Here is a 19662-nt window from a genome sequence, read left to right on the forward strand (position 1 = left end):
CGTCAAACATCTCGTTCATGGCAATCTTAATAGACTCAAATACATTCGGGATCGCCTCCCTAACAACCATGGTCACATGGGTGGTGATCATATCGCGAATCTCATCATCAGACAAACCTGACCTCTCTAGGCCGCCAACCTGATCCAAAACCTCTAATGATTTCCATACTGAAAAACAAACCAAAATACATCAGAAAATCCACATTCATGTTATTTCATCATCAAGGGTGAGGGAAAATGCAGATTACAATGACAATGCTCTAAGCGGAAAAACATTTAACAATTAAATGATTTGGGCACATGCAACCTAGAGGGATCTATGTCTTTCACATAAAGGCAACATACTATAAATTATCAATCTACAATAACCCTAATGAAATCAAATATCATAAAGGAAGATTACATACCTTTTGATTTATTATAGTAAACAAATCTAAAACCCTTCTTCAAAGCTTTTGGAAGCAAGCACCATAAATGTCGTGCCTATGATGGTTCACACACAACCTTAGCAACTAGGAGATTTGAAGAGAGAGAGAGAGAGAGAGAGAGAGAGAGAGAGAGAAAGAAAGAGAGAGAGATAAAGAGAGGGGGGAGAGGGAATATCAAAATTTTGGCCTTTTCTTATGAGAATGGAATGACCGAAAACTATAGTTCATAGTCTATTTATACTATAATTAGGAAACACTAGATAGCCTTAATTTGAACAAAAATAATATTATTTCAAATTGGTAATTATCCAACTTCCTATTTATCTGCAATGAATATTCTAGATGCCTTGTAATACCCTAGAAACCATCCACCCCTTCCAAGGAAGGTTTTGGAACCTCTTGCTCAACTATTGTACCATAACAATTAGACCAATGCACTTTTAATTAATCCAATTGATTTAATTAATTTCTGATTAATTCTTAATTAAATATTATTATTTCTAATTAATATATTATTTTCATAACATATTAATAAATTTATTTATTTCTATTTATTGATCATATTATAAATCAATAAATCAGTCTCTCTCTCTCTCTCTCTCTCTCTCTCTCAAATTCATCCTATTTAATTACTAGGTTTGAGGGCAACCCAAAAGGACTTTGCTAATAATTCAAGATTATACTAATTTAGTTATTAGCTTAGACACCTAATCCAACAGTCTCCCACTTGGATAAGTCTAAAATAAATTGCTGATATAACTTTTAAATTAACCAGCAAAGAGTGATTCCATAGCAACTGTCGAACTCTGAACTAAACAGACATTGGTCCAAAGATAAGTGATCAAATATTCCTCCGTTCTTCTAGATGTCATATGGACATGAGACATGGATTAGAATAAATCTCATTGTCCAAAATTTTGTGTCCCGGTTTCCTAATTTTTGATGATGTCATAAGACTTCTAATTAAACACATCAATTTAGTCATGGTTGGGTCCAACACTATAAGTCAACACCAAATCACCGAGGGGCCTACAAATATCGATTTTCCCGTTAAGGCAAAAGGAATGAATAAACTTTGATTCATATGTTTGTATCTTTCACTCACCAAATCGCACATAACACTACATTTTATAACATCTTCTTACTGATGTGTTTTCACAATATCACTGCATAACCGACTTGTAAATTACAACGCATATATCTTCTTTTGTCATCATCTCTTCTCTTGTTTGGACCATTGTAAGTATCAGGACTCAATCTTCATTCCATTTCTTTGCTATATCTAGGTTTTTGGTCACATTTCCTTATGTTACAACTTGTTGCAGTGAAGAAGTGTAACACCGTAAATTTTCAAATAAAATTTTAGTTGAATATTTTAGTGTTGCGTCTTGGGCTTTTTGATTTGTAATCGGATTGGGCTTGTCCATCCGTAGTTATCTAGAATAGTTTCCTTTATCTAGATAAGTTGTTAGGGTTTTGTTATAAATATATGCATGCATGTATGCGTATATAATACTGAATAGTCATTCACGTTGATTCTTGTAACCCTAATATTTACCTCTACAGATTGAAGTTCTTAATCGAGCTCTTCTGGGGTATTTTGCATTAATCATTCGACATATTCATTGCAATACTTGTGTTCTTGTTTACATTCTTATTTATATTTTGCTTAGAATCATACGATCCTGATAGAACTTTGTTCGAACAATTGGTATCAGAGCAGGAGATTGTGTTCGTCGATACACTTCTCTTCTGTATTCACAAATAGTTAGGGTTTCCGCTTTTATCGAAGCCGTCGTCTTCTTAACGACGACTACCCAGCTTTGATAAAACCCTAATCTCAAGTTTACAGGTAAGATTCTAGCAGCTCACCATGTCTCACGATGATACGCATACAAACCCTATTAACATCTCAAACAGCATCGGATCTACAACTAGAGTTCCCATACTCTACACTCAAGACTACGAAGTATGGGCTCATCACTTTGAAGATTACGTGGTTGGATCTGAAGAGAATGGCTATCTCATCTGGGAAGCTATTGTTCTTGGACCGTTTGTGCACTCAGAAACAAACATGATCGTCAAGACACAGAAAGATTACAACAAGCTGGTGGCAGATGTTCAGAAGATGCCTCAAGATGAGATGAACAAGATTCTGTGTAATGTCAAAGCCATGCGAATGATAAGATTCGCCTTAAAAGCTGACACCTTTCGGCTTGTAGGCTCATGCACAACTTCCAGATCTAAGCTAGATGAACACCTTCATGGATAAAGTCTTTGACTTTATCCATTTTCATGTGTACCAAGGGTACAAACTCACAAATTAAGTCCAAAAGGTCATTTAATAGCTCAAAACACATGCATAGATGAATGAGAGTGACCAAGCTCTCATTTTTATGGCTTAATAACCCTAAAAATGTATGGAAATGACTCTTCAATGGTTAAGAGTAGCTTTTACTCATGAACACCATGGTTATGGGAACAAAAGCATGAAAACCTAAATCTAAAATAAATCTATCATAACAACTCATCAAGGTGGAGACTTTATACCTCCTAGAGATTGATGAGGGAAAGGAACTTCCAGATCCAAAGTTGATTCAAGCTTCTAAGAAACTCCACCACCTTCTTCTTTCTTCAAAAAGCACACAAGAACACTCTTAAGCTTACAAATACACCAAAATGGAATTAGGGTTTCAAAGGGGAAGTTTGGGAAGATGGAGGTTGATGATGGAAACACCTCAAGGAGATTAGAGCCTTTAAATAGGGCTCAAAACCCCAAAATCAAGGTTTTATTTATGGGCTGCTACACATTGCGTAGCTTGATTATGCAGGGTGTAGCTCATTAAGTCCTCACATCATATTTCCCTCATATGCGCTACATACGAGGCTGCATTATGCCATGCGTAATGACCAAAACACCAAAATTACACTTTTAAATAAGGAAAGAAGTTTACCTTAAGGACCAAGTGTTATAGAATCCTTAAGGTTTCAGGTCTAACCAACTTGAAACAAGATTTCACAAAGTCTAGTTTGGGATTCTAGTCATTCTCCCCGTGATTAGATGGAACTCTTCTTAACTTGGTTACAGTTCTAAAAGTTCTTTGATTAGCACAATCCTGGTCCTAATTCCAATGGACTCTATTTCAACTTTTGCTAAGTTGAAGGTTGGATTAGTGATTGCTAAACAACTGCAAAGCGAAATGGCACGTTCCATTCTATGGAAGTTTGAAATTCAAAAATGGCATGTATTTTAAATAGAAAATGCTATCACCAACATTTATCTTTAGCCAATATTTTTTGTTACAATGACGGTGAGCTGGAAAAAGGTTATTAGGCCTATATATATATATATATATATATATATATATATATATATATATATATATATATATATATATATATATATATATATATATATAGAGAGAGAGAGAGAGAGAGAGAGAGTGTGTGTTTTAACGTTTTTTATTTTATTTTTCATTTGTTCAAAAGTTTTCGGTTCTTTTTTTCTTTTATCTTTTAATGTATTTACTTCATATTAGGATTTATTAATGTTTTATTATCATTTTTTTGTTTTTTTTGTTTGATATTTTTATGTTTTTAACTAAATAACAGTTCTACTTTTTTAATATTTAACAATTATTAAATTTTTAAATACAAAAAATATTAACCATCATACTATTTTTTAATCATATTATTTTTTTAATCATAAAATTTGAAACAAATTATTTTTAACCATAATATTTTTGATAATATTATTTTTGATAATATTATTTTTGAATAATACAGTTTTAGGTCAATAATATATCCAATTAAATAAAAATTTTGTTCAAAAATAATTTTTAAAACATTATATATTTGAATTATAAAAGATATAATTAAGAATCATAAAGTATTTGAATCAAAATATTTTTAGATCATAACAAATTAAGGATCATAACCATGTTAATTCATAACCTTTTTTCTGAATCATGAATTTTTAAATTATTGGATCATATTATATTGATTTTAAAAAAAAAACTTGTAATATTTTAAAATAAAGTTAGTAATTAGACAACCTTATTTTTCACAAATTCTTTTCAGAAATTTCATAATATATGATATAATAAACCTTTAAAAGGAATTTTAATTTAGAGATTAAAAACTTTACGTATTATTTTTTAATGAAAAGTTAGAATCATTTAAAGAAAACGATCGTATATTTAAGTATATTTAATACTAACAGTTTTGAATATATTTTTTTTATAAACTCATTAAAATAATATTACGAAGAACTTTATCATTTGTTTTTATTGAATTTAGATAAAAAGAAATCTGTTATATCTTATAAAAAATTAAATATTCCTTAAAAGTAAAATATGAATACTTCAAAAACTTATTTTTGAAAAATTCTTTTTACAAAGTCACTAATATAGTGAGTAGAAATATATCTTAAATTTTTATTATTGTTGAAGATTTTTTTCTAGCTTTTTTTTATATATAATTTCTTTTCAATTTTAATGATTATGCTCATTTTATAGAGGATTAAATTTTAAAAACTTTGTTTTTTTTAGATTTTTTTTCAAAGAAGAAAAAATGTAGAACAAAAAATACTAAATCAATGAAAAAAATAGAGTCTCAACGAATCTTTGGTAGAGAGTGCATTTTTTGGAAACGACACACGAATTAAGTGAAAACCTATTCATAATATTTCAACGAGCACCCAAGGTTCGAGCTCCTTTATAGTCCAGACCTCATAGGTTTTTTTAGGAAAAAATTCTCCATATATGGCACCACAAGATATAGTTCAAGGGAATAAAACTTCCAACCTTACGTCCTACATGAGTATAAAACCTAGTGCATCAACCCAGTTAGGCTGGACATCAAAGTGTATGTTTAGAGCAATTGTCGATTTTACCCTCCAATTGTTCATATTTCTTCCTTTAGGTTTTTCTATATTTACAAAAAAGGCACAAAATTATTAAAAGGTTACATTTATGTCACATTAAATGTCAACCATTCATTTTTAAGAATAAGAGGCTAAGATTCTTCCTCTCAGTCATCACTATTTTTCGAGTCAGTCACCCGAACCAACTTATATATATATATATATATATATATATATATATATATATATATATATATATATATATATATAATTCTGCTATGAATTTTATAAATGTTGCCTTATGTCATTATTCAACAATAAATATATGACTAATCATACATTAATAGTCACTCTAGAATTTCTACCAATAAATATACAAATAATCATACGTTAATATTCACATTAGAATTTACGATATACTACACATTAACAAAATTTATAGTAGAATTATAACATAAAAGTAGTGTCTTCACGTCTTATATATATATATATATATATATATATATATATATATATATATATATTATTCTGCTATGAATTTTATAAATGTTGCCTTATGTCCTTATTCAACAATAAATATATAACTAATCATACATTAATAGTCACTCTAGAATTTTATATATATATATATATATATATATATATATATATATATATATATATATATATATATATATATATATATATATATTATTCTGCTATGAATTTTATAAATGTTGCCTTATGTCCTTATTCAACAATAGATATATAACTAATCATACATTAATAGTCACTCTAGAATTTCTACCAATAAATATACAAATAATCATACGTTAATATTCACATTAGAATTTATGAGATACTATACATTAACAAAATTCATATTGGAATTATAACATAAAAGTAGTGTCTTCACGTCTTATATATATATATATATATATATATATATATATATATATATATATATATATATATATATATATAGAGAGAGAGAGAGAGAGAGATATATATATATATATATATAGAGAGAGAGAGAGAGAGACATTTGATCCAAAATGGAGTATTTATTCCTAAATCTAACAACGATCTAAAGAATTTAAAAATGACAAAGTAGATTTCGATACAAAATCATAAAAGTGTGTTATTTACTTTAAAAATCAGTGATAGTCAACATATCGACAGTGAGAAAGAAGAGAAAAAATTTCCAAGGTTTTGGTGCAAATGAAAGAAATATACACTTTGGGGCTGTTTGGTAAACGAGTTTATTAGCTTATTACTGGTTCCATACCGGTATAAGTTAAAAACATGGTTGGATAAATACACCTTATAAAGGTGACAAACCATTAATAAGTTATTTTTTCATAAGTTAGTTCCATCTAACTTATTAACTTATAAGCTAATACGTTATAAACTAGAAATTTCTATATAAATTAACTCCCTCTAAAGTCTAAACTAAAAAGGTCTATATAGGTTAACTCCCTCTAACTTGCTAGTTTATAGGCTAATAGCCTAACAAGTCACAAGTTTTATTTTATTTTATTTTATATTATTATTATTTTTTCTTTGCCAAACACCACCACTATATATTATATATGATTGGTTTCCTAAAAAGGTCTATTTCGGAATTTGTTTCTTTGTCATTTGTGTACTACCAAATTGTGTGGTCAATTGCCTTTTATTTCTTATAATCATGTGGTCATATTGTGATCACCAAAAAAAAAAATCCATGTAATGGTAAATCTAATCCGAATTATGTTTCCATAATAGTGATGCATAACTGCATACTGTTTAACACAATCATTAATTCATTGAAGTTACTTTAATTAGCATTATACAAGACTAAATCTATGAGAATTGTTTAACAAACCATAAAACATATTCCAATTTAAGAAAAAAAATCCTTGGTCCTTTGGTGCATCTATAGGAGATGAGGCCAGTTTGCCCCCTACCCACCATGCATATGCATTTGCATAGTTCAGAGATGATATTTTCAGTAGTGGTTGTTGCAATGTTGCTTCATTTGGCCCCACTCCATTTTCTTTGGATCTTGATAAATTTAAGATTGCGATAAGGACATCATATCAAAGATCTGCATAGATTCATTCTTCACAAGGATAAACCTTAATACTTAATACTTAATACTTAATACTTAAAATACTTTTATGCAAATTTACATATACCTACTGCTCATGGTAGCTTAGATACAAAGATTGACTAATCTAAAACATATCCATAATACAATGGTAAAAATAAATAAAAAATAAGGTAAAACAAGAAACCGTATGTGAAATGACAGACACACCCATCACAGCTACCAAACAAGATCAATCACTGCTGAAAACGATCCAATTTTCAATACTATAAACCCAAAAAATAATGAGAAAAACAGGAGAGAAAAATTCGTATTTGGCATCATTTGAGTCGAGAATTATTTGTAAAGACAGGTTTGTCACCTTACCCTAGCAGCAACATGTGCCCTCATCTTCAAATTTCAAATCAACCCTTTCATTTCTGTGTTTTTGACTTTTTCCCCCTTAATCAGCTCACTTGTTCACCAATTAGGTCAAGTCCCACAAGGAGAAAAGACACTCCCTGAAACAGCAGAAAGTAAAAGTGCACACCATGAGCTGACAACAAGCTCCTCAAAGCTGCAGTCAGCAACAAGAAAGCAAGCGCAAGCTCTTTCTTGTATATCTTGTTTGTTTTCTTCTTTTTAGGTGGAGATTCTTGATGTTCTTTCAGTTTGATTAGCTCTGAGAGACCACTGTCAGAAGCTCCTCGATGTGATTGTTGAAGATTCATGGCGGGAAGAGACTCCCTCTCTGCTGCTGCTAATAAATCTGGCTCAGAGGCTCGACCTGCTTTCTTGGTGACAACCCATTCGTATGAGCTACCTAACTGGAATAATCCAGATACCATGGCGTTGAATTTAGTCACAGACATTGTGTTTTCGAATAGAAGGTAAGGGGCAATAAAGGGAAAAGATTTTGGAGCGGGAAGAATGCTTAAGAATGACATGAACACAGGTACGTAGCAGATAACCCAAGCTGGAAGCTCTGCTTCTGGAACAAACATGGTTAATGGAAGAATAATGCAAAATAATGTGAAAGAATAGAACGGAAGAATAAGCTTCCTCAAGAGAAAAAACAGTAGTATCAGGTTCGCTTTCTTCCAAATTGATATCTGCAGGATTATCGAAACATCTTAATTAAACAATTATAAGAAAATTAAAGGGTTAAAACCTGAAATTGAAACTGATTAATTACCTTGGAAGTAATTATGGATGGAAGACACACACGAAAGAGTTGCATAGGACCAGAGTGCCATCGGTATTGTTGTTTCTTGTAAGCTTCGTATGATTCAGGAACTTCACAGAGGACCTAATTTTGTATATTGAAATAAAAAAACAAATTAAGTTTATTGGAAATTAAATAAAAGGGTTGTTATCTATCTTAAAGAAGTAAGAAGAAAAGTAGATAGGTGAATAATGAATAATGAATGATGAATGATGAATGATGATGACCTTGACATCATTAAGATAGATGAATTTCCAGCCATGGAGATGGGCTCGAACAGCTATGTCCATGTCTTCTACAGTTGTGCGTTCAAGCCAACCTCCTGATTCCTCGAGTGCTTTAATTCTCCAAACTCCAGCTGTTCCATTGAATCCAAAGAAATTAAGAAACACCCCGTTCACTTGCTGTTCCACTTCAAAATGGAAACATAAATTTATGTCTTGTAGTCGTGTTAGTAAATTTTCATCTTTGTTCACAAATCCCCATCTCGCTTGAACTAACCCTAGCTCTGGATTCTCCTGAAACAGATTCAAGAATGTTACCCCAAAATTTTTACAGTAATTCAAGTAGACCCGAAAAGGAATTATTGAGTAAAATACATTGAAATGGGGAACTGTGAGCTTGAGGTAATCCGAGTTTGGTTGAAAATCAGCGTCGAATATGGCGACGAACTCGTAATCTTTGACATAATCACAACTCATGGCAGATTTTAAGTTCCCAGCTTTATAACCAGTTCTGATTAGTCGGTGTCTGTATACGATATTGACACCCTTCTGCATCCACTTCGAGACTTCCCCCTTAATCAACCACTGAATACTCTCGTCGTCAGAATCATCAAGAACTTGAATCAACAGTCGATCTTTAGGCCAATCAAGTTGACACACTGCTGAGATTGATTGTTCGTATACCTATGAAAAAAATAAAAAAAGCAGATGTCAATTGTCATCATTCACGCTTTATAGCTTTTTAATTATTATGTTGAACAATGATAATATGAAATGAAGAAAGTACAGATAGTTAGCGAACTTACCTCTCTCTCATTACACATTGGAATCTGAACAAGAACCATAGGGTAGATGTATTTAGAGGGTTCATTATCGTTGGAATTAAACGGATCTCCGTTAATTCTTGGTTTGATGTTCTTGTATTTGATCCAGAAGCAACCTAGACAAAGTATCATTCTGTCTAGAGATTGAATCAAGAAGAGAACAACACAGAAATTAGAGAAAGAGAGAATGAGAGGAGCAATGTAGTCAGCTCGAAAACCCAACCAAGAAACATAAATCAAATGCAACCAACTCCTTATCTCCAAAGTTTGTGGGATGTGCAGATTATGTTCTTGGAAATACGGCCATCTCATGTAATGAGCAATCACTTCAAAACCTAAGAACGCCATAGCTGTCATTAACAAGCACAGAATAAATCCAAACAAGAACTTTCCTTTTCCAGATTTCCCCTCATTCTCATTCTCACTCTCCATCGCCACTCCATTTCTTAAGAAAAGCCGTTTCTTGATGGCGCCAAGTAATGCCCACAGGATATGACCTAACCAAGCAAGACAACCGACAGCTCGATTTGCTTTCAGAATCAAAACCCATGTGAACTGTTTAGCGTTTTTCACTCTATCCTTGTCTATAGGCCTAAATGCTGAATCAGGTCCATCGATTTCCACTACGGAGTAGTTAACATTCTCCATTGTTACAATCACCGGAGTTCCCTTCCGTGTATCCTTACCCCACCACCGGAAAAACTCCCCTTTTGGTGCCATAACAAGTTAACAACTCAAAAGACTAAAAACGACGAACAGAGAGGTCAAGATGAGCAAGAAATCATCAAAATTCAAAAGTCAAACGAGAAGATGAACAAAGAAAGTTGTTAAACTTGTGAACAGAGCAAAAGAGATCGACTGTTGAAGAGACAAAGGAAACCCATTTTCGAGACTTGCATTTGCAACAAAATTGGCAAAGTGAAAAGATTTGAAGAAGAGAAAGGTTTGAGGGAATTCTTGTTTGTTCACACAAAAGAGTAGCCTACAATCTCAAGTGAAGGAAAAGGAAAAGGAAAAGGAATGCTGCTCTTCTAAAAGCCCTAACCATAAAGCATATTCTAAAAAATAATCCAACCACCCACCTACGACTACGAGTTAAAGAAGAAGACTAAAGAGGCTAATGGCTAAACCCCTCTTCTTTTAGCTTCCAAATGTATTTCAAATTTTCCATGGTGGTAACTGGTAAAGTCTAAAGATTAATGATGGATGGATAATGTAGATTCTCATATTGAAAAAAAAAAAAAAAAAAAGCAGAAAAGAACAAGTAAAAAGTGTCACCAGAAGGAATTAAAAACTCAGTGTTAAAGTTTTAATTGTAACCATTTAGACGTTAATGGCAGAAACACCATGTGAGAAAAGAATTTGGAAAGAGAAAGCGAAAGAGAAACCTCAAATGTATTAGAAAAATCAATCGGGGTTTTGGAAGATGCCCTTGAAATGACACACCATTAGCTCACGTATAATGGACCCAAAAGATTAAGATTCTTTTTTAATTTTTTCCTACGTGTTTTTTTCAATATTTCACTATAAAATTAAAACAATTCCTTTACAATAACTCTATGTTAATGTTAATAATACCAAATTTGGTTCCCTTGGTTAAAATGTAAGGACAACTTTTTGTATTTTTCTATTCTCTATTTTGTAGGATAGTTCATATACTTAAAAGTTTTGAAAAAAATGAGCAGGTATTAAAATCATAATGAAAACAAAAGTAGTGAATATATTCATAATTTAATATATAAAAAGACAATTTTTGTAATAAGGGTTGTTTGATATGTTTAGTATTAAGTTTGGTAAAAGGTTGGATTCGATCAAATTCATTTAAAAACTTCTAACTTTGTTGTGATTATTCTGAAATGTTTTTTACTCGGGGAGATTCATGATTTAATCTTACTCATTCTCAATTAGTAATTAATAATCCCTAAAAAATACATAACATTTTGCACCATAAATGTCTCAATTATTGGACTACATTTCTAATAAAAACCAAGGTATAGTATAGACGATATTGATTAGTTTCACTATATAAAAATGAAAAAACTTGTAATTGAAGTCAAAATAAAAACATAACACTTTACATCATTAATTGTCTCAATTATTTGTAGGTAGCGTTTAAAGAACTATGGTTCGATGGCAAAAGAAATACATTAAATAGGAATAGGTGGTGCTGTTAAAACTGATAATTGTCGAATATCATGCAATATGCTTTGTTTGGCAACATTTAATTTAGAGTACATTTGAGTAGTTATTCATTTATCATTAATTAATGTTACAAAAAAACAGTTGAAACCATGGTAAACATCAAACTTATTCATATTAAATACATCTGAAATAAGTCATGTTGTTTTCAGAAAATACGAAAGAAAAGCAAATAGCGGTATATATATAAAAGACTTGATGTATTATAGGTATCTATTTATATAAAATTATTAAAGAATGGAGTTTTTATTTTTAAATATAATTAGATATAAGAGAAAAAGCATATTCCTTGCGGGTGTTGACTGCAACGCGACCTGACAATGCCAACCATAGTGAATGATGCTTTGCTTTGATTTCGATCTTTCCTCTTCTTGTTTTTGTTTCTTTCTTTCTTAACAAAAAAAAATGGCATTTAATTTATATTTATACAAACACACGTAAGACGATGGCTATAGAATCCGTTTCTTCATGAATTTGTTTTGTCTTAATATAAGAGTTTCTAATTTTAAACTTTTAGGTAATTAGAAGTTATCAAAATTTTAGATATCAAAATAGAGTTATTCTAAAAATATATTAATTTCTTATATCCGCTAGATAAGTTTCGTTTTCTTGAATTAACAAAATAACCACACAATCTGCATAAACAATAGACAAAATGTTTCACATACAAAAGTTTATCATTATCATATTGTCTCTTTCATTGTGAAAAACGAACGAAGATCATACTTTTTGCGCATGTGGATCATTGAATGAAAAACATGATTCTATTGCAAGTAAGTAATCAACAATTCACCGTTTTTAGTACATTTAATAATTCATCAAAATTTTAGATATCGAAATAGAGTTATTCTGAAAATATAATATTTTTTTATATTCAGTAGGTAACTTTCGTTTTCGTAAATTAACAAAATAGCTGTAAGATCTGCATTAACAACTCACGTCTAGTAAGTGCAAGTTAAAATGTTTCACATACAAAAGTTCATCATTATCATATATTGTCTCTTTCATTTTGAAAAATGAACGAAAATCATTCTTTTTGCACACACGTGGATCATCGAATGGAAAAAAATGATTCTATTGCAAGTAAGTAATCAACAATTCTCCAATTTTAATACATTTAACAACTATAAATGTTTCAGCAAGATTAGTTTTTAGCATTTGACTATTTGAGGTTATTTTATTTCTTATTTAGTTTCATAAACATATAATATTGTTTCCTATACTAGAATAGAACTAGTGTTTAGTGAATCATCATCAATGTGAATAAGGAACACATCCTTAGTGTAAGACAACTAGGGTGTTTACGGAGCAGTTCGGATCAGATAGTAACAAAATTGTGAACCGTGATAGCGGGGCGGGTACCTTACTAGCACTAACCGTAACCGAACCGAATTGCTAAAAAAACCAAACCGAACTGAACCGGATAAAGGCGGATAATTACGATTCGGTTCCCGGGTATCCGTTAAATATAAAAAATAGAAATCAATCAAAACTACAAATTCCATTTCAACAAAAAAATTTCTCAAAATAAAAAACTAACAAAAATCAGAAAAATAAACAATGCTTGCTAATATATACATACATTTTTATTTATGCATGAAAAATGTATTATATTTAAACTACAATAATACTCTATTTAAGATACAATCAAATTAGATTTTAGATACGGTTTAATGATCGAGAAACTGCTTCAATTCAAATGAATCAATTTGGGTATTATCGATGTAAATATAAACATAACATATATATATATATATATATATATATATATATATATATATATATATATATATATATATATATATATATATATATATATATATATATATATATATATATGACGGTTTGGTTCGGGTATCCGCGGATATCTAAATATCCAAACCAAAACCAACCCGTATGTACCCGATTTTTTCGGTTTCGGGTTGGCTGAATCGGCTTGGTTTTTTGGTTTTCTGATTTTTTTGCACACCCCTAAAGACAACAGAACTATTACCATACTCTTTTAACCATCAAGGCGCAAGATGCACTTGGAATGGAACTAGTGTTTAGCTATATTCTTAAAATGTCATTTGAATTAGGGTCCAAACTCTCTTGACCATCAAGGGGGCAAGGTGCACTTTATGGACAAGATAAGGGAGATGTTGTCTCTTTCTCCCACCCATACAACCTTATTTAGGAGTTCATATATTGGCCGTGGTTAGACATTTAAAATATGTTTTGGGACCTATTACATCCATGCAATGACCATTTCAATGATACATCATGACCATGACAATGGTGCATTGTGGTTTCAAGTTGGATGATGTGAATTGCATTTTTGTGACATCCCCAAATTCACGGTAATTTTAAAAATTTTATTTATACTTATTTGAAAATCAGAGTATTCATTTTAAAAGAACAATATTGCGGAATTTGTTCCTAAAAAAACATGATAAATATGTTATCAAAGCATTTCCGAAGAAATGTATTTTGTTTATATTAAAACTTTAGGATGTCATCATCAATATAGAAACATAAGCATAAATAGACCTTACATTCATTTACACTAGTGATTTACATCTCCTTAATTTGTCAGTGTAATGTAGCTTCGTATCGATACATATGATAGATATAAACTGAGTGGGTCATGTTGGGAAATCAGGTGAGTATATAGGGTTTTCAACCCAAAATAATATAATTATTATGTTTAATCGTTAAACAATTAACCCAACATCACATCCCCATTATCTTCTTTATTCTTAAGGATCTACCCTATGAATCATTTATTCATCATTCATTCATTCCTAAGGATCGTCTAAGGAATAGGCATGAAGTTCATCGCTGCCAGGGTTCATCCAACATGCACTAAGTCCATAGCGGCCGATGTTATCTGTTAGGAACTAAGTCCATAGTTGTCAATATCCATTGATAGGGCACTAAATCCATAGCTACCAACGTTCATTTGTAAGGCACTAAGTCCATAGTTGCCAATGTTCATTTGTAAGGCACTAAGTTCATAGCTGTCGGGGTTTGTCTATTTTGGCACTAAGTCCATAGCTTCCAGGGTTTATCTATCAGGCACTAAGTTCATAGTTGCCAATATTCATCTATTTCATCTTTCATCTCTCATCATTCATCTACCCATCTTTACCCAATACTTTTATAGGTATAAAATACATATACAGTAAATCAAATAAAACATGTATATTTTTTTCATTCAACATAGATATCAAGAACACAGATAATATGCACACGTAACACATAATTTATATTAAATACTTCATATATCTGTGTAAGATGAAAGTAACTATGCACTCACTTGTTAAAGTGATGATTCTAAACTCGGGCAACGCTTTGCTTCTAACGATTCTATTTTCCTTCGATGAAACCTAGTATCATTACCACTAGATTTTAGTCTGATATTTGTTCCGACTATTTACGAGTGATATTGTTTTATAAGTGTTAAACAATACTTTTCAACCACTATGTACAGACAGGGGCCATACATGAAACACCAGAGGGCAGGACCATTTTGGCATCATAGCACTTCTAAAATCCAACAACCCTATACGACCCTTCAAACTAGATTTCATGTACCGCGAGTAGTTAAAAGATAACACTTTGTATATTATATTTTATATTATATTTATTTCTTATAAGTTTATAATAACGATATTAAACTTAAACATAATCTATACTTAAGGTAGGGTAAGCATTACTCATTTACTAGGAGGTTTGGCTAAGAACCGAGCTCTCCAGGGAAAGAACTTTCCAGCCAAAAGCTCTTCTTTATGGATCCTTCTGGCGCTCGGGAGCTTTCTTCTAGCAGTTAGAAGTTACTAGGGCTTTAGGAGAGGTTTAGAAAGAGAGAGAAGGTTTGAGGTGTGAGGAAAATTAGTGAGCCTCGCATGGTATTTATAGACTGAAAAATGGATCAACTTGGCGAGTTCTAAGCCTCAACTCGTCGAGTTGGTGTGCCACATGTCTCCATCTGGTGGCAATGCGTGCGGAGAAAGCAAGGGCTCAAATCGTGCCACGTCACCCCTTCGCAGCAGGACCCTTACGACTTCTAAATTCCGTAACTTTTTCATACGATCTCCATTTTCGATGTTATTTATATCAACATGTAGCTATTGACAAGATCTACAACTCTCATTTTGACTACATTGGCTATTTCTCGACTGATTTTTAAATTTAACAGGATGAGAAGATTACATTGTTTAACGACCGTGTAAAATTCATAACTTCTACATACAAACTCCGTTTTCGACTGTCTTTTTATCGTTGAACTCCTATTAATGAGATCTTAAAACTCATTTAGGTTGTGTTGGCTAAAAATCGGTCGATCTAAAATTCAAATTCCTGGCTGCATATTGATATGCCAAATTTTAGAAAAATCATAACTTCCTCATACAAAGTCAGATTTGGACGTTCTTTTTGTGTACATTCTCGGTTTAACATATACTATGTATTTCATTTAGATCCCTAAGGCTAAAAAGTAATTTATCAAAAATTTACTTTTTACGATTTCCGGTGTTGTGCTGGTTTTGCCGTAAAACTTCGACGGGTCATAACTTTCTCGTTATAACTCGGATTTCGCCGTTCTTTATATGTACGAAACCCTTCTGACATATACTATAACTTGGTTAAGATTATATACTATAAATAATCTTCTATCAAAAAGTCATTTTTGATGCTTATTGTCTTTAAATTGACTAGCTCGAATCAACGGGCGTTACAATTATCTCCTCCTTAGGATGATTAAGTCATGAAATCATCAACGTCACAAGGCATGTATAATGACGCCATAATGTATCTCTTCATCCTAGGTAATAATCGTAACTTCTATGTTCATTTGAAGGAGTATCTAACTCTTGGACTTCTTACTGCAGACGATGCTTAATCTTGCACCCGCTCTTTATTCTATGTTGGACTTCGAACCGTGATCTTCGAGTTACAAAATAGATCCTTATTGGAGATTCCTACTTCTTCTTAAACATATTTAACTTAAGAGAAGTTCTTTACTTCGATTATCATGACAGACCGATGGGTCATGTTCTAATGACCTCTCATCGTATGATGCAACGCTTAGACTCATGTCTCTTAAAGTCAAATTCCCGAATGGAATATACCTTCCTTCATTTTCTAATATAATCACATTTTAGCATGTAGCATTTCTAGTTATAAGCTCAACGATCGCGATACTTCTATTAATCTCTTCGATTATCTTTCACTTCAATTGTCTGGCTTAAGTCAGATGCTACATCGATCTTGGTTCTCTAAACCACGGAACATACTTGTCTTAATCAGACTCGATTTGATATGACCACTAGGGTCGTAATAATAATCATCTTCTTAGTCATCACCAAAATGATGATAACGACATACTTGAACAAAACGGAATCAATTACTAGCTTATTGGTAACCTGATGACTTTCCCTGATCTAAGTGCGAGTCTTGTGCTTCAGGTAGTATAGGCATCTACTACCTTTCAAACCTACTCATACTCGTCCCAAGTATTGTCTCACAGTTTTCCAAGTCACTATACAAGAATTTTACATAGTCATTTAACACATCGGATAACATAATGAAGGTTTATATTACTTCTTGAAACGATTACATAGATATTTAGGTTCACCCTACACTATGCATATTATATTAAGCTACACTACATGATACTATCTATATGACTGGTCCATATCCTGATCTTTAGAGATATAGATCCTCACTCCCGATCTCTTGCATTGTCACCTGCTTCGTCAAGGATCATTTGGAATGCTCTTGCATTCGGCTTTAGTGGTATATTTGGTCTTGCTGCTTCATTTTTCTTTGGGAAATCTGTTAACATATGCCCCTTGTCTCCGCATCCGTAGCACACCTTATCATTAAGTGTACAAGCTGTGGAATAGTAACCAATCCTCCGACACTTTTAACAAGTCACTTCTCCGTCGCATCCCCCAAATTGCTTCTTCTTGCACTTTTCACACCACTTGGCTCCATACTTTTTGTAACGCCCGGTTCCTGGTATGTATTTTAATAAAAAATTATTCATTTTTGCAAAGGGACTCGATGAGTCAGAGGCCCTAGACTCGTCGAGTAGGAACAAATGAATGGACACGGGATTTGAAGTCTACTCGATGAGTCGAGAGGCCTCGACTCGACGAGTAGGGTTGCCAGAGTGAAACCCTATTTTAAGGGTTTGCATCCTATTTAGAGACCTTAAAACCCCCATTGTGGACTCCCTCATCGCCTACCATAGTCCAGAAAACCCTAATTCGTGATATTGAGCTTTGTGAATGTGTGTAAGTGAAAAAGAAGTGATTTCTTGGTGCTTTCTTGAAAGATGGAAAGCTAGAAGTACTTGGTTGAAGGAAGGAGCTTTGGATTCATAAGAAGAACTCCATTTCCATCTCAATTAAGGTATAAAGTCTATACCTTGTCTAATCATTAATTAGATCCCTTCATGGAGTAGTTTAGGGCTTTAAGGAACCATTGTTGGAACCATTCATGGATGCAAGCGTGTTTGGGGTCAAGAATTCAGATCTAGAGTCTTTGAGGAACTCCATGGCATTAAGGTGCCAACTTTATGGCCATGGTAGTCCCATGCATTATATGGACCACTTTTTAGGTTTATTTGAGCTAAATAGCCCATGCATGAACGTAAAGTTTGTAACTTTACGTGTTATATAGACCATAAGAGGCCATATCTATGTTTTGGATGCATTAAACCCGACTAAAATTGACTGGATAAGTTTGGAATTTTGGGGACTCAACGAGTCGTTCATAAGACTCGGTGAGTTGGGTCGTGGTTCCCCAACCTTTTCTGTTACTGAGCAAACTTGTTGAGTCTAGAAGAGGACTTGGGGATTTGGACGTGTTTATGGACTTAAGGATCAAAGAACTCAACGAGTCCAAGGATGAACTCGGCGAGTTGAGATTAAAAGGTCCCAAATGATATGAAGAGGAACTCGATGAGTTCAAGGATGAACTCGACGAGTTGTGGAGTAAATACCCCGACTCTGTATGAAGGAGAACTCGACGAGTCCAAGGAAGGACTTGACGATTTCAAATAGAAAGTCCCAATTCTGTCATGATGAGAAACTCGATGAGTTAGAGGGTAACTTGATGAGTTAGATCGCGAGTTCAAGATTCCCTGAATCATGGTACTCGGCGAGTTGACGCACCAACTCGGCGAGTTGAGTCAACCAGGATGTTAAATTGGACCAAAATGTTGAATTTGACCAAAGTGTTGACCTTTGACTTGACCATTAACCAGAGGTGACCCTTAAAGGGGTTATAAGTTTGAAAGAGTAATTAAAAAGAGATATTATGTATAGGAGTTTGAGGAGAGTTGATCCTAGCACCGAGGATAGTTTAGCTACTTCATGACATTGAGGTGAGTTAACTTCCAGTACAAGTGGGTCTAAGGCACCAAGGCCGGCCCACTAGTGAGAGTTATAGTAAGGATGGTTGTCTTTGTGATAATTATTTGGTTTTTTGCTAACTGTTATGTTTATGTGCTAGTATTCTATGATGTTATGTGGTTTCATAGGAGGGGTAGGATAGACCCTAGTACCGGTCGATAGGGCCGAAGGGGTATGCCAACACCCAGATAAGCTAGGCAATATATGATTATATGTTTATGCACTAGGATGCTATGTGATAGATCAGGGGGTGAAATAGTCCCTGGTATCGGTCGAAAGGACTGAAGGGGTAGGCCAACACCCTGATATGCTAGTCAAGGTACCAATCGAAAGGACCGAAGGGGTATGCCAACACACTGATATGCTAGGCTACGTATCAATCAATAGAACTGAAGGGGTAGGCCAACACCCTTATTTGCTAGGCAGTTATCGATTGAAACAGACC

The 19662-nt window shown here is 32.8% G+C and overlaps 1 protein-coding gene across 1 annotated transcript; it reads right to left on the reverse strand.

The window, feature by feature from the left end:
* Positions 1-7373: 7373 nt before the first annotated feature.
* Positions 7374-10840, reverse strand: LOC145042748 (putative xyloglucan glycosyltransferase 5). The gene is made up of 5 exons (XM_078991222.1): positions 9598-10840; positions 9167-9475; positions 8795-9085; positions 8538-8651; positions 7374-8454 (listed from the first exon to the last, which is right to left on the reverse strand). Exons 1-5 carry the CDS (start codon positions 10333-10335, stop codon positions 7810-7812), a joined length of 2097 nt encoding a protein of 698 aa, XP_078847348.1. The 5' UTR covers positions 10336-10840; the 3' UTR covers positions 7374-7809.
* Positions 10841-19662: the final 8822 nt, after the last annotated feature.

The sequence above is a fragment of the Lactuca saligna genome, chromosome 4, assembly GCF_052625555.1.
Source record: "Lactuca saligna cultivar CGN05327 chromosome 4, ASM5262555v1, whole genome shotgun sequence".
Lineage (NCBI taxonomy): Eukaryota > Viridiplantae > Streptophyta > Magnoliopsida > Asterales > Asteraceae > Lactuca > Lactuca saligna.